Source organism: Durio zibethinus, chromosome 3 (assembly GCF_047325235.1).
Source record: "Durio zibethinus cultivar Kanyao isolate XHJ-2024 chromosome 3, ASM4732523v1, whole genome shotgun sequence".
Classification (NCBI taxonomy): Eukaryota; Viridiplantae; Streptophyta; class Magnoliopsida; order Malvales; family Malvaceae; genus Durio; species Durio zibethinus.
The window spans coordinates 36015773-36041769 of NC_143164.1; the positions used below are offsets into that span (position 1 = coordinate 36015773).

Here is a 25997-nt window from a genome sequence, read left to right on the forward strand (position 1 = left end):
AAAAAAAAAATATGCATCAAAATTTTTATTAATAAAAATATAAAATATTAATTTTATTAAATTTATTTATAATTATTATTAAAATTTTAAATTATATCACTAAAATATTTTATATTTTTATTTTATTTTTTTATATTATAATATTATATTTTAAATGGTCAGATTTGAGAGCTTTTGAATTACTTATCTGTTACAAAGAAGTGGCAAATTAAAGCAACAGTTTCGTAAGATAGCATTTTTATTTATACGCTTTTTAATAAAAATAATAGTAACATTTAACTTTATGAAATGACATGGCACGGTTTCATTGGTTCTCCTTACAGTCACAACCGTATTCACCAGCTCCCGCCCTATCCTTGGAAGAAAACTCAAACAAAAAAAAAACACCTCATCAACAGCTTCATAGAACCTCCATCGTTTTCCCCCAATTGGATGAATTCAACGACAATCTACAACTCCACAGCCGCAGCCGCCTCACCAACTCACCCATCATCACTCTTCCCACAAATTACAAGATGCAACACCATGAGAGACCTCCATCAAGTCCACGCCCTCTTCCTCAAAACAGGCCGAATCCACGACCCTTTAGCCGCCGCCGAAATCCTCAAAATCTGCTCCCTTTCCTCCCACCGCGACATCGATTACGCCCGCAAGGTTTTCCGCCAAATGCGGGAACCTAACTGTTTTTCTTGGAACACAATCATCAGAGCTCTAGCAGAATCTGATGAAAACAATGAAACAAAAGAGCCGTTAGAAGCATTGTTTGTATTTGCTGAAATGGTCTCTGACGGGACCGTTTTGCCTAATAGATTTACTTTGCCTTCAGTTTTAAAGGCCTGTGCTAGAACTGGGAAGCTTTTGGAAGGGGAACAGGTTCATGGTTTAGCGGTGAAATTTGGCTTTGAAAAAGACGAGTTTGTTGCTAGCAATCTTGTTGGAATGTATGTCATGTGTGGGGCCATGGAAAAAGCTCATTTTTTGCTCAACAAAATGATGGTTGAATTTGAAAATGGTGGCAACCTAGTAAAGGATAAGAGGAGAGTAGAGGGTAATATTGTTTTATGGAATGTGATTATTGGTGGGCATGTAAGAGTTGGGGATTTAAGGGCTGCTAGGGAATTGTTCGATAAAATGACTCAAAGAAGTGTGATTTCATGGAATGTGATGATTTCTGGGTATGCGCAAAATGGGTATTTTAAGGAAGCAATTGAGATGTTTCGTTTGATGCAAATGGGGGAAGTGAGGCCTAATTATGTGACTTTGGTGAGTGTTCTTCCTGCAATTTCAAGACTGGGGGCACTCGAGTTGGGGAAATGGGTGCATTTGTACTCTAAGAAGAAGGAGATTGAGATTGATGATGTGCTTGGCTCTGCTTTGATTGATATGTATTCTAAGTGCGGGAGTATTGAGAAGGCAGTTCAGGTCTTTGAGGGGATAAGTAAACGGAATACAGTTACTTGGAGCGCGATAATCGGGGGTTTTGCAATGCATGGTAGAGCAGAGGATGCTCTTGACTATTTTTCAAGGATGGAACGTGAGGGGGTAACTCCTAGTGATGTTGTTTATATCGGTGTCTTGAGTGCTTGCAGCCATGCAGGGTTAGTGGAAGAGGGCCGTTTATTTTTCAATCATATGGTCAATGTGGTTGGCTTTGAACCTAGGCTTGAACATTATGGGTGTATGATTGATCTATTAGGTCGAGCTGGGCAATTGAAAGAAGCTGAAGAGTTTATATTAAACATGCCAATAACACCAGATGATGTGATTTGGAAGGCTTTATTAGGTGCCTGTAAGATGCATGGTAATATTGAGATGGGTGACCGTGTGGCTAGGATTTTGATGAATATGGCTCCTCGTGATAGCGGAGCTTATGTGGCGCTGTCAAATATATATGCTTCTTCCAGAGATTGGGAGTCAGTTGCAAGGGTGAGGTTAAAAATGAAGGAGATGGATGTAAAGAAAGACCCTGGATGCAGTTGGATTGAGCTTGATGGAATTGTTCATGAGTTTCTTGTGGAAGATGACTCCCACCCCAGAGCCAAAGATATTCATTCAATGCTGCAGGAAATTGCCGAACAAATGAGGTCAGTAGGATATAAGCCAGATACCACACAAGTTTTGCTTAACATTGATGAGGAGGAAAAAGAAAGCACATTATACTATCATAGTGAAAGGATTGCAATTGCATTTGGCTTAATCAGCACAAGCCCTGGAACCCCACTTCGGATAGTCAAGAACCTCCGTGTATGTGAAGATTGTCACTATTCAATAAAACTAATCTCAAAGATTTATAAACGTCAAATAATTGTTAGGGATCGGAAGCGCTTTCACCATTTTGAGAATGGTTCATGTTCTTGCATGGACTACTGGTAACACCCCCCTCCCTTCCGAATTTACTTACCTTGTTAACTATACAAATAACTTCTTTACTGTTATTTTCTTTTTTTGGAATTAATTAAATAGTTGCCTTTGTATCTATGATTGAATCAAAAATTTTGAAGAAATATGAATAACTTAGTAAAAATCTAGTAAAGCCCTCTCTTCCCCATCTTCACAGTCCATAACTGGACATGTTTTTTAGTTTTTACATTGGATGAATAATGTGTTAGAGGCTGCAACATTTGTTGCCTTATTACCTGCAAGTTCTTTATTCCAGGAGCTAAATATCTGATTGACTGATTGACAATTGCTCAAAAACCACTTCTTCCTGATTGGCAATCACATTAAGAAATTTCTCCTTCTTGATTGTAATAATGTTGAAAAGGGGGAGAAACTCATCCTGTTTGTGCAAACGAAAGTTCAATACAGCAGTTGATGATAGATGAAGAGGTAGCTTAGCTTAGATATATGACAGCTATAACTGGACTTCTCATGGCATCTATATTGTACCAACTTCTCAATTTTCTTAACAAATCTATGCTTTGGGGTAAAATACAGTGGTAGTTAAGAAGCTAATACATCCCCAAATGAAAGGGAAAAAAGGACAATAAAATGTGAAAGAGATTTCCCTATGTTTGCAAATAAAATTAACCCAAGCCCAAAAAACATAGCACGACATAAACCCCTTAAAACTATGGAAGATCTTAGTAATGAATATCCTTAGTGCCCATGTTTAGCAGATGCACATGTCATTTGAAGCTGTAGGAAGAGAATAGACCAGGGAACAGATCTGCACTATATAGCCCTACGGAAACAAGGAGTGAAGTTGGTGCTCCCTTCTGAGCGTTCTTTTCAAGTTACTCATCAAACTATGACCTTCATTTACTTATTGGTATCATCTGCTTTTCAAATAGGAAGTTACAGTGAATGATTAATGTTTCTTCAGAGTGGTTATATTTTTCTTGGGTGGAAATTTAATTCTTAGGGTCTATGTAATTCATGACAACTGATCCCTTAAAGACTTGGTGCAGATTCTTGGAAATTTGCAATATGTAGAAATTTGCAATATGCTGGAAATTGTCTATTCTTTTAAAATTGTAGTAAAAATTGTGTGAGTCTAGTAAAAATTAAAAAATGTGCTTCGAGTTTAACATATAGTATGAATTTGACACGAAACAAATATGATACGAATATACAAATTATCTTGTTTATGTCCAAGAGCTAGGGGTTAGTTGATGAACTCTTGTACTATCATTTGATAGGTTACATAATGGATCCCAGATTGCAAAGAGGTAGGCCGTTTTATTTGCTTTCTTTGAAAAACATTGCTCAATAAACCGCACAGCAAAACAAACTGACTGCTGAACATCTCATCTATGACGAAAGATATGAACTGATACGAGCTTGACTTGTCCCAACTAGGGATGGCAACGAGGTGGGTTGGGGTGGGTTTTTACTCATCTCGATCCGATCCGACTTTAAATATATAAAATTTGAATTCAATCCGATCCGATAATTTTTTTATTATTTTTATATCTGAATCTGACTTAATTCGATCCGAAATTAATAAAATATTATTTTTAATATAAATATAAAATTAAATATATAAATAAATATATATAAATAAATAATTAAAAAAATTATTTATATATATCAAGTCGGGTTTGCCTAAAACCTGACTCCAACCCGATTCCGATTTTTTCTTTATGTCACCTGACTCGATACTCGATTTAAAAAAAAAAAAAAAGACTTTAAAAGATCGGATCGGATCGAAACCCGTCGGTTTCGAGTTTTTTTGCCATCTCCAATCCCAACTCTATTTGAAGTTGGGTTTTATTTTATCAAAATAAATGTTCATGTTATTACTTACCGAAATCCATAAATGAAGGTGTAAGATATGATTAAAGAATACGTAAAATATACTTTTAAATGTATTGAAAGAGGATTGAAGTTCAACCAATATATATATATATATATATATATATTTGTAAGAAAAATTTAGGATAGATAGGTTCTTCAATCCACCAGTAGGACAAGATGTGTTCTGTTTGATAGTTTAAAACAGATGACTGTAAATAATATATTCGAAATACCCCCAATAAGCAATTAGTATAAATATTTTACATGAAATAAATACAAAATAAATATACAAATTATCGTAGTCACATATAAACAAGTTGGCAAGAAAGTCCTACAGCTTCATAGGTGAGAAATGCAGCACATGCCCTGAGCCATCTTCCCTGACATGCCAGCAATGCGAAACACAAATTACATATCCAATGTTCATTAAAAGCTATACTTAGTTACTCACAACACAATAATTTTGCCTTCAAGTGCAATTTATGTGCTAACTAATTAATAAAGAAGAATACAAGAATAGGAATACAAGTGCAAAAACCAAAAACAAAAACAGGAGAAACTTCTAAGGGAAATACATAATTACAAAGAGAAGCAATATAGAAGTGAACAACACTATGGCACCTTAAGGAGGCCGAGGTCGATCAACGGCATTTATGACAAGTGAGATGTTGTTGTATATGAGGGAGGCGAAATTCGACAATTTCTATAAGTTTTTGTACACTTATCAAAAGGGATTAAGCAGAATATATAAATTGATATATATATAGGAAGAAAAATGAGTTATTTTTCATTTTCTTCTTTGTTTTTTCTCTTGTTTTCCTTCGATTTTTGGTTGGGGTGGGGAGTTTGGAGTAATGAGAATTAACACATGCGGCCGTTCCGGCAGGTAAGAGCACCTGCATTTGAAGTTATGATGCCAACTAAGGAAGAGGACTTGGCCCCTAAGCTAGAGGCCCTAGCATAGCTGGCTGCTGCTTCAGCTCCTGATGGAGTAAAGTACGCTCCATTTAACATAAGGTCTCCTTCTGACCTCCAATTCCAATGTCTCCATTCATTATTCCTTGCGACCACCCTCTTTGTCACCTGACGACATCAAATTCAACAAATCTGTCATCATTTTGTCATCATAATTGCAACTTCTGAAAAAGGGAAACTTTGTAGGTTTGGTTTACATATACCTCCTTGGCAAAGGGGTTCTTAGGGGCAAGGTAGCGGTTGCCTTGGCTGTTAATGGTGGGATTAGCACTTCCACCGATGGCATACATTTCCCAGTGTGTGTATTCATTGTTCACTACATGGAAATATCCATGTCTACACCTGCAAGACTTGGTAAAGAGGGCTGAGTTCAATTCATGATAAAACATTAAAAAAGGAAAGGAGAAATTACAGTATCGACCATTTTTAAGGATGTTACCTTGGCATTCTCTGGATAAGACCCTCACCAAAATGGTTATAAGCAATGGTCACTTGCATCTGCTTGTCTCTTACGTAAGAGTCACTATGTCCCAACAGCATAACCTGCCATCAAATTACTTGCATGAATTAATTTAGTTAGTTTAGTTCAATTGATTCATGTAACCATTAAACATCAAACAAATTTGAGATTCAACCAATAACTCTTATTGTCATGACGTGGCCTCCTTTATTAAAAAAGAAAAAAGAGAAAAAGATGTATGAGTAGATCTGTCTGACCTCATTGTGGTGGGTGAAGTAGTTGTTTGAGATGGTAATTGCAGTGGAACCCATTATAGCATCAATGAGTCCATCAGCACAGTTAGACAGTGAATTATGGTCAATCCAGATGTGGCTTGATCCAAAAATCGAAATCCCATCCCCATCAGCCATTGTCCTCCATCCATAATGAGATGGGGAGCTTCGAACCATGGCGTTGCCGGTGGGCTTACAGTCATGAATGTGGACTCCATGGATGATAATGTTTGTGACAAACTGGATGGTGATGCAGGCTCCATTAGCGATATGCACATTGACACCACGACCATCAATCGTCTTAAAACTGTTCATTATAAGCTCTTGCTTCAATCGGATCACCATGTCACGCTTGAACACAATCCAAAGAGGCCTGTTCTGGATAACAGCATGACGGAGGGTGCCTGGTTTGGGGTTCACAGGGTCATCATCGCCAGGGTCACTTACCACATAGTACCTTCCATCACGACCACCAATGGCATTGCGTCCAAAGCCAATGCCACAGTTTGCAAGGCGCTTTCGCCTAAGATACCAACGCCGGTCACAGCGCCAGCAGTCATCAATTGGATTCCCTGTTCCACATGAGAAATATCCCAAATTTCTCCTTTCTGTGCTATTTTTTATGGTCCTTAAAATACAAAAAAAAAAAAAAAAACAAAACCATGATTGTAACATCATTCATTATCATCATATTATATTAATTAATTGAAGAAAGTTAATTAAGCATGTGAAAAATGGGATAAGAATGATGGATCATTATTGTGGCTAAATTAAGGTGGTTGAAAATTTGAGATTTAATTTAATTAGTTTTATATAATTATTTTTAAATAAATTATAATAACAAATTTAAAATTTAAATTTCAACATTCAATTTTTTGCAAATTATAACTTCTTTTATTAAAAATAAATAAATGTATTTGAATCGAATTTAATTCTTGCTGTTGAGTTGGCCATGTGACTTTTCATGGGAGATGTACATACGGTCCGTCCGTACATAAAATTTGATATAGATCACATTTTTGCTACCATAAAAGTTAGTAGTAAATGATACGGTGGGAACTAATTCCTGCCTCTCTTTTTTTTTTTTTTTTTGGCCGGTGCAATACGTTTTACTTTAAATATGTTGTAAAAATGATAACAAAAAATATGAATGTTATATATTTTAAAAATTTTTAAAAATTTATATATGTATTTAATAAAATAAAAAAAATTATTTCGATGTATCGAATTATAATATGATAATTTTTGTATTATATATATGATATAAAATTGATATATAACCTACAAGTGACTAGTTCAATATATTAGGTTCGTTTTTTTTAATGAAAATATTTTTTATTTAAATCTTACCGATAGTCACTTGTTAAGATTATTTTGAATGCATGATTTACAGTTATCTGTCTATCAAATATGACATATCTTATTTTAACATGAAAATTAAGTAACTTATCTATCTTAAATTTTTTTTTTTACAAAAAAAAAGATATATAACATGAAATACTAAATTTTCTTTTTCGTACCAAAAAGAAAAGATATATAACATAAATATATGAAATACTAAATTTTCTTCTCGGAACAATAAGATGTAAGAGAAACTCAAATTCAATTTATAGGAAAGCTGAAGTGAGATGGTTGAATTTAGTATTCAAATCTCGAGTTCTGACAATGAAAGTATGCAAATCATTGGCTGCAACTGAAAACAAAAAAGAGATCTAAACAAAGATGTAGAACCTTTGGTTTTGACCGAATTCTAATGGTTTAAAGGATATTTTGACTACCCAAGTAAGACAGAGAACCGGTGAAGACAGGAGAAAAGGACCTGTCAGAAACTACACATTGTGGCGAGTGGGGGCCCAATTGAGGTATTCATGATTCCATCCTCTTCTCAAATGTTCAAAGATTATGTAAAATAATAAAAAAAAAGATTATGAATTTGATAATTATGCAAAGCTAAATGAAAGTTCAGCTGAATCTATTGTAGAAAATTAGATAGACAGACTCACATATCAACCACAGAAGCAATTTCTTCAGGATTGTCAACTGCCTGCTCATTTATCCATTTATCATTTTCCAACCTGACAGAAAAAAATGAAAGTGCAAAACTATTTTGTCAACCCCAAAAGCATTAACCGAAAAGAGAAGCAAAATCTATAATGAAATGCACGTTGAAAGTACAGTTGTTGGTTCAATGTTATTAGAATCGATTGCGAACTGAAAGTCTCCGAGTTTAAATGCACGTTGAGAGGGTTGATCAACTGTAATTTATTTACCAGAGGGAGTTAAACTACATATAACAGAATTAACGATCCTGATATGATATCTGATCAGATCCAATCTCAACGGCTTATATACTCTCTCAGGTTGCTAGATTTTTACGTCGAAGTTAATAGTTTACTCACCCGTCTGCCATTGATGTGTTGTTCAAGCTCTGCAACTTGTTTTCTTCAGGAAGCCTGCCATGCAAACACGAGGAAAATAAAAAACCAAAATAGCTGGAAGCTAAATTTGCTTCCAGGAATGTTTTCCAGGACTGGAAAAGCTAACGAAACAGAGCGAACTCAAGGTGAACTGATTGTTACCCTGGAAAATATTGTACCTTGAATTCAGCTCTTTTTCCTCTGCGGTGGCCTTGACACAAACGAACAACACAACAAGTAGCAATGTAAACAAAGAGAAGAATCTCTGAGAAACCCCCATTGCTGATTTTTCCTTTCTCTCTACGTTACAGTACTGAACGTGTTTAATTTTCCCTGTTTGGAAGAAATGAAAAAGGAGAGAGACGGCAAATAGAGGAAAGAAAGAAAGAAAATGAATTTTGGAGTCAATGAAAAAGCTCGGATGGCGCAGTCTTTTTATAGGAAAATAATAATTAAAAAATGTTGAATCTAATAAACTTTGCCTAACTCTTTTTTATTTTTATATATACAACTTCGACATTTAATAATCATTTTATATCATAATTAAGTTAAAATTAAATTAGATCAAATTTTATAATAAGATAAAAATTTTTATTTATCTTAAATTAGATATAAAAATAATATAATTTAAAATTTTAATATAAATTATATAATTTTAATAAAATTAAAAAAATATATTTCATATATATCATATAAATATAAATTATAACAAAATAATTTTATGTTTTTCACATATTTTATATAAAAAATCATATAAATAAAATAAAAACAAAAATTACTACGTTTCATTGTGTTGGTCGCTCACGTGCCAGGCCATCTCCTCTGACATTTCAGCAGTTACCATGGGCTCCATTTATTCCACGTCATCTTCTTAAATTTTCATTACGTACTTGCAAGTGACGATGGAGAACTATACTCGCTTTCTTGTTAAGCCACGTTGCCCGATGGAGACGTGGAAAGATGGCTGAACATCAGGTAAGTGTACGAATTGTTGGATTATAAAAATCCATCAATGGACAGTTGTCCTTAAATACCGTACTCATACGTTTAAATTAAGACGCGTTACAGTACAATTTTGAACTATCCCACTTTGAAAAAAAAAACCTTTGAAAATACTACTACCTAGTTTTAGATTTTTTTTTTGAAAAATTATTTGATATATTATTAATAAAATTAAAAAATTAAAATCTTATTTTTTAATTAAATTTTTTTATTTTTTTAGTATACCCATGTCGCCCTTCTAATCCTAAGAGCTTTTAAAAAACTCTTTACGTATTTGATAATTTCTTATGACTTATTTTATACTAAAAAGATACTTCAATATTAAGTTTTTAATTAAAATTATTAAAATTAAAATTTAAGTATTTGAAATTAAAAATTCATTTTATGAATAATAATGGATATAACTTTTAGAACCAATGTCAATAACATATTGCTTCAAATTCCCAATGATAAGGTGAAAACTTTGAAGAGATTTATATAATTTGGTATTAAATTTTCATTTTGTGTATCCCATAACTATCTCATTTAGATTCTTACACATTTTTTATTAATTCCTCTTTTACAATACAGGACAAAACAAAAAAAAAATTGTTAATCATTATTTCTGAGTTCGAATTGATTTTTTTTCAATTGAATTGAAATTTAAGTTTTACAAAATGGGTATAAAATATTAGATTGAATAATTCCTTCATCTTCTTTCTAACTAAAAATTGGACATAAAAAAACATGTGCCCATAACTTGGATGGGTTTGGATTGTCTTTCCCCAAAGAGCTTATAAATATGTGGTTGAACTTGGTTCATCTAATTTGTTGGTCAAGACTCAAAAGAGCAACAAAATGTCAAGATCCCATCTGCTAATTTTTTTTTTTTTAAATGGGATTTTGACACATGCATAGTTCTTAGAAATGCCAAGAAGAAGAAGAAAACAAGCATATGATACAAGCAAGTGTACATGTTATCTTAAGTTGTGGAACTGAAAAGAGAACATGCCAATGAACACACAACATGCCTTGGAAAGTGAACTCAAATCAAACAAAATTATTATAATCAATTAAAAGTGTTATGAATTTGTTTAATTGACAGAAAGGTAACATAAGATAACATGTAAAAGAGATTATTGTTTATTCGAAATTTAATTCGATTAATTTATAAGTGACATCAAGTTAGTTTACAATTCAAATTTTAATACTCATAATTTTTTTTATCTTCAAATTATGATTTTTGTTAAAAAAAAATATTACCTAAACAGTTAATGTTTTTTAGTGTACAAAAATTGGAACCTCGAATCATCAACACAATCTCTTCAATTAATGATAGAAATAACTTGTAATTAATCATATATATACAAATACAAATAAGAAAAGGTAAAAAGGGCTATAGACCTTAAACTTGAGATTAGAAGAAGAAATATAGAGTCAACCTTTTTTTTTTCCTTGTGCTTACTGTTTTTCAAGCATGTTATGTAATAAAGATTTGAGTCAAAAGCAAACGAATAAGCCAATTCAGCCCTTAAGACAAAACCATTTTTTTCCTTCATGATGATAACATATAAAACATTTAGTATTTCCTTTTTCATGAAAAATGATCAAACCACATGGGTTTTTTTTTTTTTTTTTCCAATTCATTTTTTACACGCAGGTGATTCAGAAATGAGGTTATTATACAAGTAGCATTAGCTAATTAACATATTAGAACTGATATCTTACTCTTATTTCTTTTTTTTTTTATTATTATTATTTAAGAGGATAGAGTCTTACATTAAGAAGGAGATAAAAAAATTAAAGTTCAAATCTCAGCTTTAATATATTTTTTTAAAATTATTTTAATCATTAAATCAAACAGTTGAAGATAATATTTTACTTTTATTTAAGTTTTTTAACTTTAGCTCTTTTATTGGTGTCAAGAAAATGCGAACCAATTGAACCAGGCCAGGCTACTCTTCCCTCTTTAGGCTAGTTCGACCAAAGCCCATTTAGCCATCCCCACCCACCGAGTCCTAAAGCATTTTTAGGATTAATTTGAACGAGGGATAGAAATTAATTTTGATAAAATTAAAAATAATAATAATTATTATTATAATTATGATTAAAAAAATTATTATAATTATAATTAAATAAAAAATTTTATATTAAATAATTTTTATTAAAATTAATATTTAGATTCAATTAATAATATTACTAATTCAATTTCATCGCATTAAATGTGCCGTGAAATCCATACCCCACTTAGTTAAAGGAAAGAAAAAAAGAGTGACTTGTTGGTACAGCTGGGCCTACTAACTACTTTTCCAGATGGATTTTTAATATATAGTTGCCCTTCGCGCATCTTAGAGCTTAGGATTCGTCTCGCCTTGTCTTGATCAATGGTATTTGGCAGATTTGGGATTTGGATGTGATCATCATAAATGAAAATGAAAATCTTTGATGATTCAAAATGTTAGTTATAGATCATTCACACCATGTGCAAAAGATTAATGAATGAAGTGATATCTTTTTATTGTAAAAAAATGCAGAATTAAAGCCAAAACAGTAATTACTTCTAGCAAAACTTTCGCCATCATTCTCTCTTCTTCATAAATGAAGAGATAGGTCAAGCTTTTGATCTTTGTCCTTACGATCAGCACTTTCAATCCCTTGATTGTTATCCTCCGCCGTCGCTAGCTCTTGAGTCAAGCCTCCATTGCATCCTATGCTCCTCCGCCAATTCAAGTAAAGTTGCTTGTCTTCTTCAAATTGATGGTGGTGATATCCATTGCTACTCCCACCATAGAACAAAATATCCACATTATTATCAAACCTGGCAGCACCATTGGATCCGAACCTGTTCGATAAATGGTGATCCGGGAAATAGCGGAAGTTGGCAGCATGAGCTGTTATATACATTGGAGGGTGTAAAAAGCCTAAATGGTGGCTTGCTGGTGCATAAACCATTGGTAATGTGGGACAAGATGAGAAGCTGCTGGTTGGTCCATATTCGGATGCCCGTTTAGCCTTTCTTGCAGCAGTCCTTTCTTTCTTGTGAGCATTTTGATGGCCTCCTAAGGCTTGAGAACTATAAAACTTTCTTGAACAGAACAAACAAGGGAAAACCCTTGTTGTTCCATCGTCTATATTGGCTTGAGAAACTCTCTCTTGGTGCTCATCTTCCATGCCTGTGAACAAATCAAGATGATTGAAGTCGGTTTTCATGCAGAATAAAATAAGACAAAGAAACAGTAGTAATTCAATTGAAAAGAAAAGGAAATTAAACCTATGACAAAGAGAACAAGAATGCAACTGACTTAGCTTTTTGGTGGATGATCTGATTAAAAAAAGAAGGGAAGAGAGTTCAGAAGCCGAGTTCTCAAGTGTTGGAAAACGTAAAGACTCTGAGCACAATAATTATTAAATGGAGTGCTTGACACAAGGGGACTGGTATGGGTTTGGGAACAGAAGAGATAAGAGAAAAAGAGATAAGTGGGGGAAGTGTTCTACAAGACGTTTCTGCATGCTGAGGTGAAGTGTGTCATTGGTGGGAAGAAATGTTTTTGGGTTGGAAAATGGAATCTTTCTTCTCCCCTCTCTCCCTCTGACAATTATCGATTTCAAGAGCATTTGTCAATTTTCCTGTTGTTATCAAACAAAGGCAGGGGAAAAAGACATGTTTGTGCCTGTTGCTACCAGCCTTTCGCATTGCAATGAGGGTAGCTTTGACTTTGTGCTACATTACTCAAGCGCTTTCGTCTCTCCTTGTTAAAACTAGTGAGAAAAAGGAGGGGAGATGTGAATTAATGGAAGTCAGACTGTCAGAGGGCTGAGCTTTTAAGATCAGGTTTGTGATCTTCGATGGCCAATGTCGAAGGATTGGGTGCCTTAAAAGCTATTCAGTCCCCACATGATCTGAAACTGAGTGGTGGGTTCCTTAATATTCAGCGTCCCTTCTTTTTCTATCTCTTTAAGCATGCATTTGGCAATTGGGCTGCATTCCTCTGCCCTTAAATTATGTTATGGGGCTAACAGCCACAATTGCTGCCTTCTCCACCGCCAATCCCATGCAATTTGTCGCTTTTCATCCATTCCTTGCCTTGCATTTTCTGAACCTAATGTGGAGAACCCAATGCACTTCAACTCGTCTTGGTCCCTGTGTTTCCCCACACGTGGCATCCATCAGTTCTTTTGGCTACACTGATGAAACCCAAGGAAGAAAAAATATAGAAATTAAATGCCTAGTCTGAAAGTGAAAACCGAATTATTAATCAGACAACCAAATTCATCTGTAGATGTTATAACAGTTTACACTTATTTAAATCCGTTGATCAAATGTAATTTGAATGATCGCCACCATGATTTGATGACACTAGGCTTCAAATTTTACAAGAAAGATGGCAGAAGTATAATAAATTCAACGGTTTGCAGAATGTTTGATTCAGGTAGGAAGAAAGCACCATGGAGGACAATGCAGAACACATATCTGAACAAGTTACAAGGAAGAAACAAACAGGCACATAAGATTCACAAACAAAGAAAACATCTACTAATGCAAAATAGACTGGAATTGGATGGCTGTGGCTCATCGGGCTTTTCGCGAGGAAAATGCTTAAAAAATGCTTTTACTGCTGCAGTCGCCCCATCCTCATTCTCCATTGCCTTGGCAAGTTCAATGGCTCTCTCTTTCACCTGGCATACCTTATAGCTATGGGTGATGAGTTCATGACAAATTTTTTGTTTTTTTATGGGCACCCTCGTGAGTAAACCTCCCATTACACGTGGGGACTGGGAAAAGATAGGGGATCTAATGTATGCAATCTTATCTAACATTTTTCACAAGAAACTGTTTTCACAACTCAAACCTATGACCTCCAAATCTTATCTTACATTACAGCAACCTTACCGTTGTACCAAGGCTCCTCTGATGAACTTCTTTTTATTCACCAAAAAAAAAAAAATGCATTAGGAGTTAAATTATCAGTCAGTTAACCTATACCACTTAAACTAAATCTAATTCAATGTTACAAGAAATTTCATTATACAATTTACATAAACTTGTAAAGAATCCTTAAGATAATTTTGCCCCCACTGATTTAAAATCATGCATCCATCTCCGCTTGGAGGTCTCAGAGGAGAGAGTGGTATTATCAAGAAGAGAGAGATCTATCTCTCTTTTGTTTTACTCAAAGTCCAAACGAGTTCCCACATGCACCAAACCAAAAAAAAGTACCAACAAATAGCTGCTTGTGTTGCGAAAACTCCCTAAGATCAAGCTTTACTAGAACTTGGAACCAACGCCCCCCAACTATGAAGGCGATACATTAAGCTAAAAGGATGCATCGATATTTTATTTGGCATGTATGGATTGGATTTAACAAAATCAAATCTACCTAGAGTATGAGGATTTGCATGTGATTTTCCCTCTACTATTTAAAATATTTTATTTAAAGTAAGACAAGAAGACAGAGAGTTTCAAAAAGTAAACCAAAATAGGCTCGAAGAAACTAATATACTTGCCTTTTAAATTTGGCTTCAGTGGAAGTTTACTCATAAGTTAATAATGATGATATCAATGATCAGTAGGACACTGAATCAAATTGTAGGTTTGAAGATGAAGATCACAAAAGCTCATGGAGAGGTTTTTTTTTTTTATACGAAGGAGGTCACACGTTAAAAATAAAGTAATGGATGGTAAGTATTGAGATTTAAATTTTAAATTTGATATCATTTTTAAAAAGTATTACATGAACGATTTGAATTAAATTCCGGATCCAAATGCTATTATTTTCACCTTGCTCAAGCTCTTTTACTGTAAGAGAATAAAACAACAGTTCTAAACAACTCATATAAATAAATTGAAGCCATATCATAAACTGCATGCACTTAACCATCTTCCATGTTTTTTTGGTTGTGTGTTAATAACCTTTCCAGTTTTTTTGCCATGTCTGAAAAATAAACAAAAACCTTCCACTTTTCACCTAAATTTGGCTTTTATGTTTGATTGGTACGTGATTTCAAGGAGAATGTGAAGAACAATCTGCGACCTCCCATTCCAGAACGTTGTGATCCTGATTGGAGGAAGCTGATGGAAGAGTGCTGGTCTCCTGGTCCTGAATCTAGACCATCATTTACCGAGATAACAAACAGGCTGCGATCCATGTCCATGTTGCTTCAGCCCAAGGGACATAACAATCATCAGGCAAGACAGACAAGCCCTAATCTCACGGTATGAATCACACTATTAGATCTTCGAGTTCGATCAATAATGGCCAATTTTTTTATTTTCCTCACCTTTGTTTGTAAGTGTATCTTCATTTGCTTATTCTCTTGTAACAGAGTAACTCAGGTCACTGTAGTGAGCCCTCAAGTGAGCATTAACAGAGTTCTCCGGCAAGTTTGCCATTGATGATTTCGAAGAAAACAGTACGTTTATATTTATATACAAAGAAAAGAAAAAGGGCATTGGATTCGAGTTGCTTTGGTCTATTTCCATTCTGTCATGGTTTCCACATCTTCATTCATTTCGTGGTGCTTGATGAAACAATAATTCTGAAAAGTACAGCCAGGAAACTTAAATACAACGGTAAAAATCCAGCAATTCTAATGATAATTACAAGTGAAAGAGCTCCTTAAATATATGGGTTTGATATAATTTAAATTTTTGATAAAATTAATAAAAATATTTTAATATTTTATATATCGATGAGAGTTATAGTATAATAATTTTAATATTTTATAATTCAAAATAAAAATAAAAATTACCTTAAAATTAAAAATAAAGTTGTTGGATATTTCATGTTCACATTACGATTTGCTCCGCATACGAATTTAAAGAAGTCATTATTAAACGTGTCGTTTTCATATGTACAAGTGAAAAACAGACTTTCCATTAAAGCCGTCAGAGCACATATGGTGTCGTTGAAACAATCTTCGTCGGTTGACCGGCGACGGTTCGTCGTAAGAAACAATAGTGTTCACCGTCACACCTGGCTGAGGAAAAAGGGTTTTTCACGTTTCAAAAGCTCCTAATCTCCGACCACCTCTCAATTTTGTGAACAAAAACTAGCCTTTTGCTTGCATGAAAACAGCTTTTGAATTGAAATTTTTTCCCTTTTTTTTTAATTATAATTGAGAATTGAGATTTTCCAATTCTCAGTTTGTCTTTCACAAGTTAACAAGGCGGCGATTGAAAACTCCAGATGATAAAAAATAAAAATTATTTAAAAATTTAAATTTTTTGTGTGTTTATTTTATATTAAATATAAAATATATTGCATTATAATTTATATGATAAGTCATACATGAAATATTTTTTTTATTAAATTAATATATAATAATAATTTTTAATTTTATTTTAAATTTATCTTTAAATATTCTATTTTTATATTTAAGAGAAAAAATAATATATATAAATTTCTTTAAACTTGTAATTTTTAAGTGCAAATTTTAATATCATACTAAATCATCCAAAATCATATATTTTTTTATTAAAATTTAAAATTATATCGTATTTTTTTATAAACGAAATAAAATAAGATAAATAAAAAAAAGAAACAGCCAAAAAAAAAAGGAAGAAAATTTAAAAAAAATTAAAAAATAAAAAATCCCTCCATCCAACTGAAAAACGTGGGTGTAATTTTCGTGGATGACTCCAACTGCAAACAAAAAGAAATTTGGCAGATTCTTTATTTATTAAAAAAAAAAAAAGCCTTTTTATCTGTAAGGGCTACAAGCTGGCCGTCCCCTTCCGAAACATCTGACCAAACTTTCCAGCCCCAAGTCCATGAAAAAGACAGCAAGGACAACGAAGAAGTAGATTTTTTTTTTTGGCCAGTTACAACAAAGCAGTAGTCGAGTTATTATATTAACCCATTTCGGCATTTCCAGTGGAGGGGAAACAAGTGAAAGGCAGAGAGGAAGACAGATGGATATGGAGAAAGCAGTCGAGAGACAGAGAATTCTGCTTGATCATTTACGACCCTCTTCTTCTTCTGCTCAATCCAATCAATCTTCTGCTGCTCTCTTTGTAAGCTTGATCCCTTTTAATGGATTTTGTTCTTGTTCTTATTGTTTCTTTATTTTCTTTTGAAAATGGGTTTGTTATCATCATTTGATCAGCCTTCGATTTGTGCTGCTGGGGATAGCGCTGCTTATCACCGGACGGCTGCTTTTGGGGATGATGTTGTGGTTGTGGCGTAAGTTGCTTTAGTACTTATAAATCGTGTTTTCTACGTTTCTTTGATATGTTAATTTTGCATCAATGAAGGAAAAAATGTTGTTACACAGGGCATGCCGCACTGCTATTTGCAAGGCAAAGCGTGGAGGATTCAAGGATACACTTGCAGATGATTTGCTTGCCCCTGTTTTGAAGGTTAGATGCTTTTGGTTTTTATGTAGTCAGTTGTCTATGAAATCAGATTTGTTTTGCCTCCTATCTTAAGTTGTGTTCTCAATGCAGGCTTTGATAGACAGAACAAAGCTGAACCCAAGTGAAGTAGCTGATATAGTTGTCGGTACAGTTTTGGCACCGGGCTCTCAAAGAGGAATGGAATGTAGGATGGCAGCATTCTATGCTGGTTTCCCTGGTATAGTTAGTCTTTCAAATTTCTTATTCTTGGACCCTTTTATGATTTCTTGTCTTTTTGGGGACTTGAACTGTCTGTTGTTTCGAAAATTATTGAATTTTCGTTTCATTTTTGAATTGCTTTTGTCATGCTGCATCTGGTGTCATTACCAAGGTTGTTACTATGTTGATAGTAGAAATATAAATTGGAACACCTGCATTGAATTCTAAATTGTTGGTTTCTTTTTTTACAGTGTCTTTTGCATATACATATTGCTAATATAGTTATCTGGCTCAACCAGATACGGTGCCTATTAGAACTGTCAACCGGCAATGTTCATCTGGCCTACAAGCAGTTGCTGATGTTGCTGCTTGTATAAAAGCAGGATTTTATGATATTGGTAAGGATATTTGATCTTATCTATATATTTGAATGCTGAGAAAGATTTATTTGGATATGCAATTGAACTTCACCTTGGTATTAACCTTCTTGGTTTAAAATGTAGGCATTGGTGCTGGTGTAGAAAGCATGACAACTGATAAAATTGTTCCTGGGGTTGGCAAAGTTAACCCAAAGGTATGTCAAACATATTGCTTGGGTTAACTATTTAGATATGTTTTATATTGATGTGTTAATATGCAACTGGTTTTATGTTTACAGGTAGAGAGCTTTGCCCAAGTCCGGGATTGTCTTCTTCCTATGGGCATTACTTCTGAAAATGTTGCACAGCGTTATGGTGTGACACGGCAAGAGCAGGACCAGGCTGCTGTGAGTTTGTGAATTGTTCTATGTACTTTTATCTCCTGATGTGAATGTGATCTTTACTAGTGTGAAATGCCTTACATTTGTAAACTTAGGTTGAATCTCATAGGTGTGCTGCTGCTGCAATAGCCTCTGGTAAATTCAAAGACGAAATTATCCTTGTATCTACTAAGGTAATTTTGTGTGGTAAATTATTTTGGTTTAGAACTTTTATGATCTTTCACTGATTTATCTTAATCTGCAAAGATTGTGGATCCCAAAACTGGAGAAGAGAAGCCTGTTACAATTTTGGTGGATGATGGAATTCGCCGACACAAACATGGAAGATCTAACAAAGTTGAAGCCTGCATTTAAAAAGGATGGGACAACAACTGCTGGTATATAATAATAATAATGAAATTTGTGAAACTTTTTCCTTTGACAAGAATAATCATGCAATTTGAATAAAAGTTGTCTACCGATTTGTTTCTTAGGAAATGCTAGCCAGGTAAGTGATGGTGCAGGAGCGGTCCTCCTTATGAAGAGAAGTTTGGGCTATGCAGAAAGGACTTCCAATCCTTGGTGTGTTCAGGTAATGAAAACTCTTATATCAAAGTCTCTAAAAACGATGAATAGTGCTTGCCTAATAACTGCAAGTTGCCTAGTAAATTCACATTTTTGAGTCCCTCACACTGCTTTCTTATGCTCCTTTTGAAGAAGTTTTGCTGCTGTTGGTGTGGATCCTGCTGTGATGGGCATTGGTCCTGCTGTTGCCATACCAGCTGCAGTTAAGCATGCAGGTCTCGAGCTTAGTGATATAGACTTGTTTGAGATAAATGAGGTAGTGGGTTTCTTTGATTGATTTGTTTTGATGGTGAATTTGATCTAAGTTTTCTTCCTTTTCTGATTATGCAATATGTGGAAACTGAATGTATATTGAAAAACTGTTTACATGAATTATACAAGAATCTTAGGTTTATATACAACTAACTAGGGGTTAAACTAGGAAACTAAATCTTCCTTAATTCTAGGGATACAAATACTTAATTCTAGAGATACAAATATAAATATACAGATTACAAGATTACAACCAGCTGTAAATAAGTGTTTTCCCACACTCCCCCTCAAGCTGGTGAATAGGTGTTTTTCATTCCCAGCTTGGAAATAATTCCTTGAAATGTTGCACTGCTGAGACCTTTAGTCAACACATCTGCAAGTTGACCCTTGGTTGATACATAAGGTGTACAAATCAACCCACTGTCTAGTTTCTCCTTTATGAAATGCCGGTCTACTTCAATGTGTTTTGTTCTGTCATGTTGTACAGGATTGTGAGCAATGCTTATTGCAGACTTGTTATCACAGTAGAGTCTCATTGGTCCATCCCACTTGATCTTCAAGTCTTCTAAGATAATCTTTAACCATAGTAGTTCACAAATCCCTTGAGACATTGCTCTGAACTCTGCTTCAGCACTTGATCTTGCCACCACATTCTGTTTTTTACTCCTCCAAGTCACAAGATTACCACCTAAGAAAGTACAATAGCCTGAGGTGGATCTTCTATCAGTTACTGAACCTGTATAATCAGCATCTGTATATGCTTCTAGAACTAACCCCGAATTTCTTTTGAATAAGATACCTCTCCCAGGATTGGCCTTCAAATAGTGCAATATACGGTAGACAGCCTGTAGGTGCACTTCTTTAGGACTATGCATAAATTGACTTACCACACTCACAGCATATGCTATATCAGGTCTAGTATGTGAGAGATAAATGAGTCTTCCAACTAATCTTTGGTACATCTCTCTATTTACAGCAGCATCTTCATTAGCTTCTCCAATTTTATGATTAGGATCCATAGGGGTATTTGCAGGTTTACATGCAAGCTTCCCAGTTTCCTTCAAAAGATCCATCACATATTTCTGTTGTGAGATAAAAATACCATGCCGTGAGTGAGCTACTTCAATTCCTAGGAAGTACTTCAATCTCCCTAGCTCTTTTATCTCAAATTCTCTAGCCAAACACTGTTTTAGAGATTCTCTCTCTTTTTCATCATCTCCAGTTACAATTATATCATCAACATACACTAATAGAACTGTGACTCTCCCTGAATCAGAGTGCTTGATAAACAATGTGTGATCTCCTTGACTCTGTTTATATCCCATTACTAGCATCACTTTGGCAAATCTCCCGAACCAAGCTCTAGGAGACTGTTTAAGGCCATATAAAGCCTTTTTTAGCCTGCATACTTTGTTTGCTTCTAGATGACCTTCAAATCCCGGTGGAACCTTCATATATATTTCTTCTTCCAAATCACCATGTAGAAAAGCATTCTTTACATCAAATTGTTGAAGCTGCCAATTGTAATTTGCAGCCAATGATAACAAAATTCTAACTGTATTCATCTTGGCAACTGGAGCAAAGGTTTCCTGGTAATCCACTCCATAAGTTTGAGTGTAGCCCTTAGCCACTAACCTGGCTTTATACCTTTCAACAGTACCATCTGCCTTGTATTTTACGGTGAAAACCCATTTACACCCCATTGAATTTTTTCCTTTAGGCAACTCTACCAGTTCCCATGTCTGATTTTTCTCTAAGGCCTCCATTTCTATTTTCATGGCTTGCCTCCATTTCTCATTGGATAATGCCTCGGATAATGTAGTTGGAACAGAAATAGTGTTTAGGCTCACAAGAAAATTTTTGTGGGATGGTGAGAATTTTTCAAATGACACAAAATTAGATATTGAGTATAGTGGATGCTTGGTACATTCTCTGGTTCCTTTCCTAATGGCAATAGGCAAATCATAATCACTGGTTATAGTTTTAGGAGATTCATGCTCATTTTGAGAAACAGAGTCAAAAACTGTAGTTACCTCATTTCCAGAGTTAGGATCAGGCTCTTGGACTGGCACTGGTTCAGGATCTGGAACTTTCCTTCTTGAGTACACCTGTAATTCCTTCATAGAATCAAGAATAATATTATCCTTTGTCACATCTTCTGTATTTGGAATAGGTTCAGACTCAAATTCAGTGTTTGACTTGGGCTCAGCAGAAACAGGTTTCGACTCAAAAGAATTAATGGGTGTAAATGTTGAAGAAGGGGGCAAATCAAGCAAAAAGAAGTCTTTATCCTTATCTTCCATGAATGAAGTCTCCCCCTGAAGATAAGGTTGAGTAAAAAATGATTTATTTTCTTCAAAAGTGACATCTGCAGACACATAGAATTTTTTGGTAGGAGGATGATAGCACTTATATCCTTTTTGAGTTGAAGAATACCCCACAAAAATACACTTAATCGCTCTTGGATCCAACTTTCCCCTGTTATGACTGTGAACATGAACAAATGATGTACAACCAAATATCCTAGGTGTGAGATTGTTTGTGGTATTGAGGTTGGGATAAAATTGTGAGAGTAGTTCCATAGGAGTTTTAAATCCCAAAACTCTTGAAGGTAACCTATTTATAATGTATGTGGCAGTGAGAACAGCTTCCCCCCAATAAGATTTAGGTACATTTGCTTGAAAAAGAAAGGCTCGGGTTGTGGCTAGTAAATGACTGTTTTTCCTCTCTGCCACTCCATTCTGCTGTGGAGTATTAACACAAGATGACTCATGGATAATCCCCTCTTTTTGAAAATAGGTGGATAGACTATGGTTGAAGTAGTCTCTTGCATTATCAGACCTAAATCTCTTGATTCTCACTCCAAATTGATTTTGGATCATGTTTTGGAAGCTTAAAAACACACTATTCACATCTGATTTGGATTTAAGTAAAAAAACCCAAGAGACCCTAGTACAATCATCTATGAATGAAACAAACCATCTCGCACCAGAAATATTAGGAATTGTAGAGGGACCCCAAATGTCACTATGAATCAAGTAAAAGGGAGTAGAACTTCTTTTGTTACTGATTGGAAAAGACACACGTCTATGTTTTGCAAATTCACAAATATCACAATGAAAATCTTCAACATTTAATCCTTTGAACAAAGAAGGAAACATATTTCTCAAGGTTCCAAAAGAAGGATGTCCAAGACGAAAATGATAAAGCCAAATTTTGTCTTTATTGGAAGATTTTTCAGAAAGAAATGACAAAGGTAAACTATTTTTGATACTACTTGTGCTATTTGATGTCTCAAGATAGTATAGTCCATCCTTCTCCTTAGCAAGTCCAATCATCTTCCCCGAACTCTGGTCCTGAAATTCATAATAAGAGGGATAAAAAGTTACTTTGCAATTCATATCTCTGGTAAGTTTTTGTATAGATATCAGATTAATAGATAATCCAGGAACATGAAGAACATTTTTTAGAACAAACGAGGGATTAACTTGAACATCTCCTAATCCTGCCACTGTGGTAAGTGAACCATCAGCAACAACAATTTTCTTATTACTAGGACACAGGTTATATGTACTAAACTTTTGTGAAGAATGTGTCATGTGGTCTGTGGCTCCTGAGTCAATGACCCAAGAACTCGTAATAGGCTTAGCCGAGACATTTAATCCATGAGAACCAGAAGCTTTACCTAAACTAGAAACTTTACCCAAAGAACATACCATAGTAGGCTTTTCAAGGATTTTCAATAAGTTTCTCAGCTTTTCAATCTCTTCCCTGTTGAACTCTCCTTGTTTCTGAGACATCTGTAGTACTCTAGTGATTTTTCCAGTTAACATTTTCTCAAATTGAGGTGTAGTGATATCTTTCTTTGAAAGGGTTCGGCAATGAAGGCCTAAACAGGATTCGGCAATGAAGGCCTAAAAAAGTCAGCAATGAAGGCTGAAAATTTTGCTTCCCAAGAAGAGCCTAAAGCTCTGATACCATGTGGAAACTGAATGTATATTGAAAAACTGCTTACATGAATTATACAAGAATCTTAGGTTTATATACAACTAACTAGGGGTTAAACTAGGAAACTAAATCTTCCTTAATTCTAGGGATACAAATACTTAATTCTAGAGATACAAATATAAATATACAGATTACAAGATTACAACCAGCTGTAAATAAGTGTTTTCCCACACAATATGTAATTTTGGATCAGGCATTTGCATCTCAGTTCGTATACTGTTTGTAAGAGATTGGAGCTTGATCGAGAAAAGGTCAATGTTAATGGAGGTGCAATAGCCCTTGGGCATCCTTTGGGTGCTACAGGTATCTAACAGAAATTTGACGATTTACAATAAAAAGTTTTCCTTGTTATGCACCACTGCTGCCACATGGAACTGAGCTCATGATTAAACAATGAAATTCCTCACAAGCCAAGATAGACATATACTATTGTCTAAACAAAAACTAGATTACCTGTTCTAACTTTTCCAGGGGAGAAGCTTGATCTTGAGGGTGGTCTGGTATTAATGTAAGCTATGTATTATATTGCGTATCAGGTGCTCGCTGTGTTGGAACTCTATTGTATGAGATGAAGCGTCGTGGGGAGGACTGTCGCTTCGGAGTGATCTCAATGTGCATAGGTCTCTCTCTTTCTCTCTCTCTCCACATAACATGAAAAAACAAAGAAGATTCAGATTCAGGTCTAAACTTAGTCGAAATAATGCATTGGTATGAGTTTAATGTCAGCATGGACTTTGTAACCGAATGAACTGAGGATTGCAATAGCCTTTTTCTTTTGGAGATAACATGGTAAAGTGTGAAAGCCTAGCAGTACCTTTCTTTGGCTTGCATTTGTCCATAGGTTACTTAACTCATTGAGAGGATAATAGAATTGGTTTTAAACAATTGAACTAAATTTGTAGTAGGTCTAATGTTCTTCCAGCTGACTTTAAGTAGTAATCAGCTATTGGATTTTTCTTTAATCTGCAATACACCAAACAAATTTGTCAATCAGCAATTATAATCACCAATTCTGTCAAGCCTTAACAATTGAACTGACAAACATTTAGCATGGTTCATTTAAGAAACTAAATTGGCCAACTCCATTGTCCTATACAGGCAGTGGAATGGGGGCTGCAGCTGTATTTGAAAGGGGAGACTGTGCTGATGAATTCTGCAATGCTCGAGCTGTCGAAACGAACGAGCTTCTATCAAAGGATGCTCGATAGATATGTTTGTCGATATCTTTCTGTTTCATTTCAATATGACAACCTGTCATATTCCCAAAATTAGATAATTTTCATTTGTCAAAGCCGCATACATGAAATCAAAATAAAGTCATCTGTGCAATAGCTCAAGAATGAGGCTGAGCAAAGCTACACTCTTTTGTTTACAGGTGATTGGAATATGAATCCATTTTGTAATGTCGTCCTGTGATTTAATAAGGTTTCTATTCTGTAATGTTAAATACATCTTTTATCCTCTGTGATTTAATATAGTTTTGACGCACAATTTTATAAGGAGATTGCCATGGCAGAAATCATACATCTGAATGCTCATCTATTGAAGAATCAAGGAAAAAGACCTTAGCCATTTATTGGACAGTTGGTTAGTTGTTATTGACCGTTTAAACCACATCAGTACTTTAATTAACGATATTAAGAGTGTGGAGTAAAATGCTTGAGGGAATGAAAGTTCGAATATCATCAATTTTTTGTATAAATATTAAATCGTAAAAAATATATAGCTTTAACTTTGCTCCCAAAGGCTGGTCTGCAGTATCTGCGGAGGGAGTGATTCTATTAGCTATTAGTAATAGCCATGTTTGTTCATTGATGTAGAATTATACCCTGCATTTAGATGGAAATCAATTTTAGTTTGCTTTTGTGCTGCATCAATTTGGTCAGGGAATGAAACTTGGGCTTTTCTCCGGGGTAAAAAAAATCGAGAATATTAAAAATTCATTCAAAATCGTAATATTTAACTCGAATCTGATCAATTTTTTTTATTTAATTTAAATATTAAATGTATATATTAAGTTAAGATTATGATATGAAAAATTTTTTAAAAAAATAAATTAAATCGAATTATATATTTTTATTAATTTTTATAATTTTTAAGTTTTTATAAAATAAAAATAATTATTTTATATATAAATCTATTTAAATATACTTAAAATCTTATTAAAATAATATATAAAAATTTAAATTTTAAAAATTAAAAAATAAAATTGAATCGAACTACTAGAATTCAATTTGGATCAGATTAATTTAAAAAAAAATCGATTCAAATTTAAATCAAATTTTAAAAATTCATAATTTTATATGTTATGTGAAAAAATTAAATTAAATGCGATCTAATATGAACCTTATCACTCTTAACTTTTTTTTATGAATTTTTTTTCTTTATTCAACACCCAACAAAGAGAAAAAGGTATGTTGTATTTGTTTTTGCTTGGATGGCATTTTCCAATTGAACTCAGGGCATCCTTAGATGACAAATACCAGAACAGTGCCACATTTCCGTAACTCTAAAG

The 25997-nt window shown here is 34.2% G+C and overlaps 3 protein-coding genes and 1 pseudogene across 6 annotated transcripts; 2 read left to right on the forward strand and 2 right to left on the reverse strand.

Moving 5' to 3' along the window:
* The first annotated feature begins 361 nt into the window (after positions 1-361).
* On the forward strand, positions 362-3797 carry LPA66 (Pentatricopeptide repeat (PPR) superfamily protein). Of its 2 annotated transcripts, XM_089758695.1 has the most exons (2): positions 362-2369; positions 3642-3797. In XM_089758695.1, the coding sequence occupies exons 1-2, from the start codon at positions 433-435 to the stop codon at positions 3673-3675; spliced, it is 1971 nt and encodes a 656-aa protein (XP_089614821.1). In that variant the 5' UTR covers positions 362-432; the 3' UTR covers positions 3676-3797. The 2 variants fall into 2 exon arrangements, with proteins under 2 accessions (XP_089614821.1, XP_022727809.2); XM_022872074.2 differs by lacking the exon at positions 3642-3797 and having other exon boundaries at positions 362-2475.
* Positions 3798-4396: 599 nt separating this feature from the next.
* On the reverse strand, positions 4397-8766 carry LOC111283451 (putative pectate lyase 20). The gene is made up of 7 exons (XM_022872025.2): positions 8543-8766; positions 8346-8399; positions 7950-8021; positions 5932-6574; positions 5654-5757; positions 5418-5556; positions 4397-5322 (listed from the first exon to the last, which is right to left on the reverse strand). The coding sequence occupies exons 1-7, from the start codon at positions 8641-8643 to the stop codon at positions 5101-5103; spliced, it is 1335 nt and encodes a 444-aa protein (XP_022727760.2). The 5' UTR covers positions 8644-8766; the 3' UTR covers positions 4397-5100.
* A 2859-nt stretch (positions 8767-11625) lies between these two features.
* On the reverse strand, positions 11626-13059 carry LOC111283452 (protein LATE FLOWERING-like). 2 transcript variants are annotated; one of them, XM_089758697.1, is made up of 2 exons: positions 12647-13058; positions 11626-12517 (listed from the first exon to the last, which is right to left on the reverse strand). In XM_089758697.1, exon 2 carries the CDS (start codon positions 12513-12515, stop codon positions 11937-11939), a length of 579 nt encoding a protein of 192 aa, XP_089614823.1. In that variant the 5' UTR covers positions 12516-12517; positions 12647-13058; the 3' UTR covers positions 11626-11936. The 2 variants fall into 2 exon arrangements, with proteins under 2 accessions (XP_089614823.1, XP_022727762.2); XM_022872027.2 differs by having other exon boundaries at positions 11626-13059.
* A 4031-nt stretch (positions 13060-17090) lies between these two features.
* On the forward strand, positions 17091-24984 carry LOC111283804 (3-ketoacyl CoA thiolase 1, peroxisomal-like; annotated as a pseudogene). Its single transcript, XR_016341057.1, has 14 exons — positions 17091-17358; positions 17451-17527; positions 17619-17703; positions 17791-17917; positions 18198-18296; positions 18402-18472; positions 18557-18664; positions 18754-18831; positions 18905-19035; positions 19132-19229; positions 19355-19478; positions 23676-23785; positions 24019-24102; positions 24581-24984. The product of XR_016341057.1 is annotated as a 3-ketoacyl CoA thiolase 1, peroxisomal-like (transcript).
* The last annotated feature ends 1013 nt before the right edge of the window (positions 24985-25997 follow it).

What these genes read in the sequence shown, in the direction of transcription:
- LPA66 (XM_089758695.1), top strand. Translation starts at nt 433, where the DNA reads ATGAATTCAACGACAATCTACAACTCCACAGCCGCAGCCGCCTCACCA. An exon ending in TGTTCTTGCATGGACTACTG is followed by an intron (nt 2,370 to 3,641) that starts GTAACACCCCCC and finishes ATCATTTGATAG; the next exon opens with GTTACATAATGGATCCCAGA.
- LOC111283451 (XM_022872025.2), bottom strand. Translation starts at nt 8,643, where the DNA reads ATGGGGGTTTCTCAGAGATTCTTCTCTTTGTTTACATTGCTACTTGTT. An exon ending in ACTTCACCCACCACAATGAG is followed by an intron (nt 5,758 to 5,931) that starts GTCAGACAGATC and finishes ATTTGATGGCAG; the next exon opens with GTTATGCTGTTGGGACATAG. An exon ending in AGAACCCCTTTGCCAAGGAG is followed by an intron (nt 5,323 to 5,417) that starts GTATATGTAAAC and finishes TGATGTCGTCAG; the next exon opens with GTGACAAAGAGGGTGGTCGC.
- LOC111283452 (XM_022872027.2), bottom strand. Translation starts at nt 12,554, where the DNA reads ATGAAAACCGACTTCAATCATCTTGATTTGTTCACAGGCATGGAAGAT.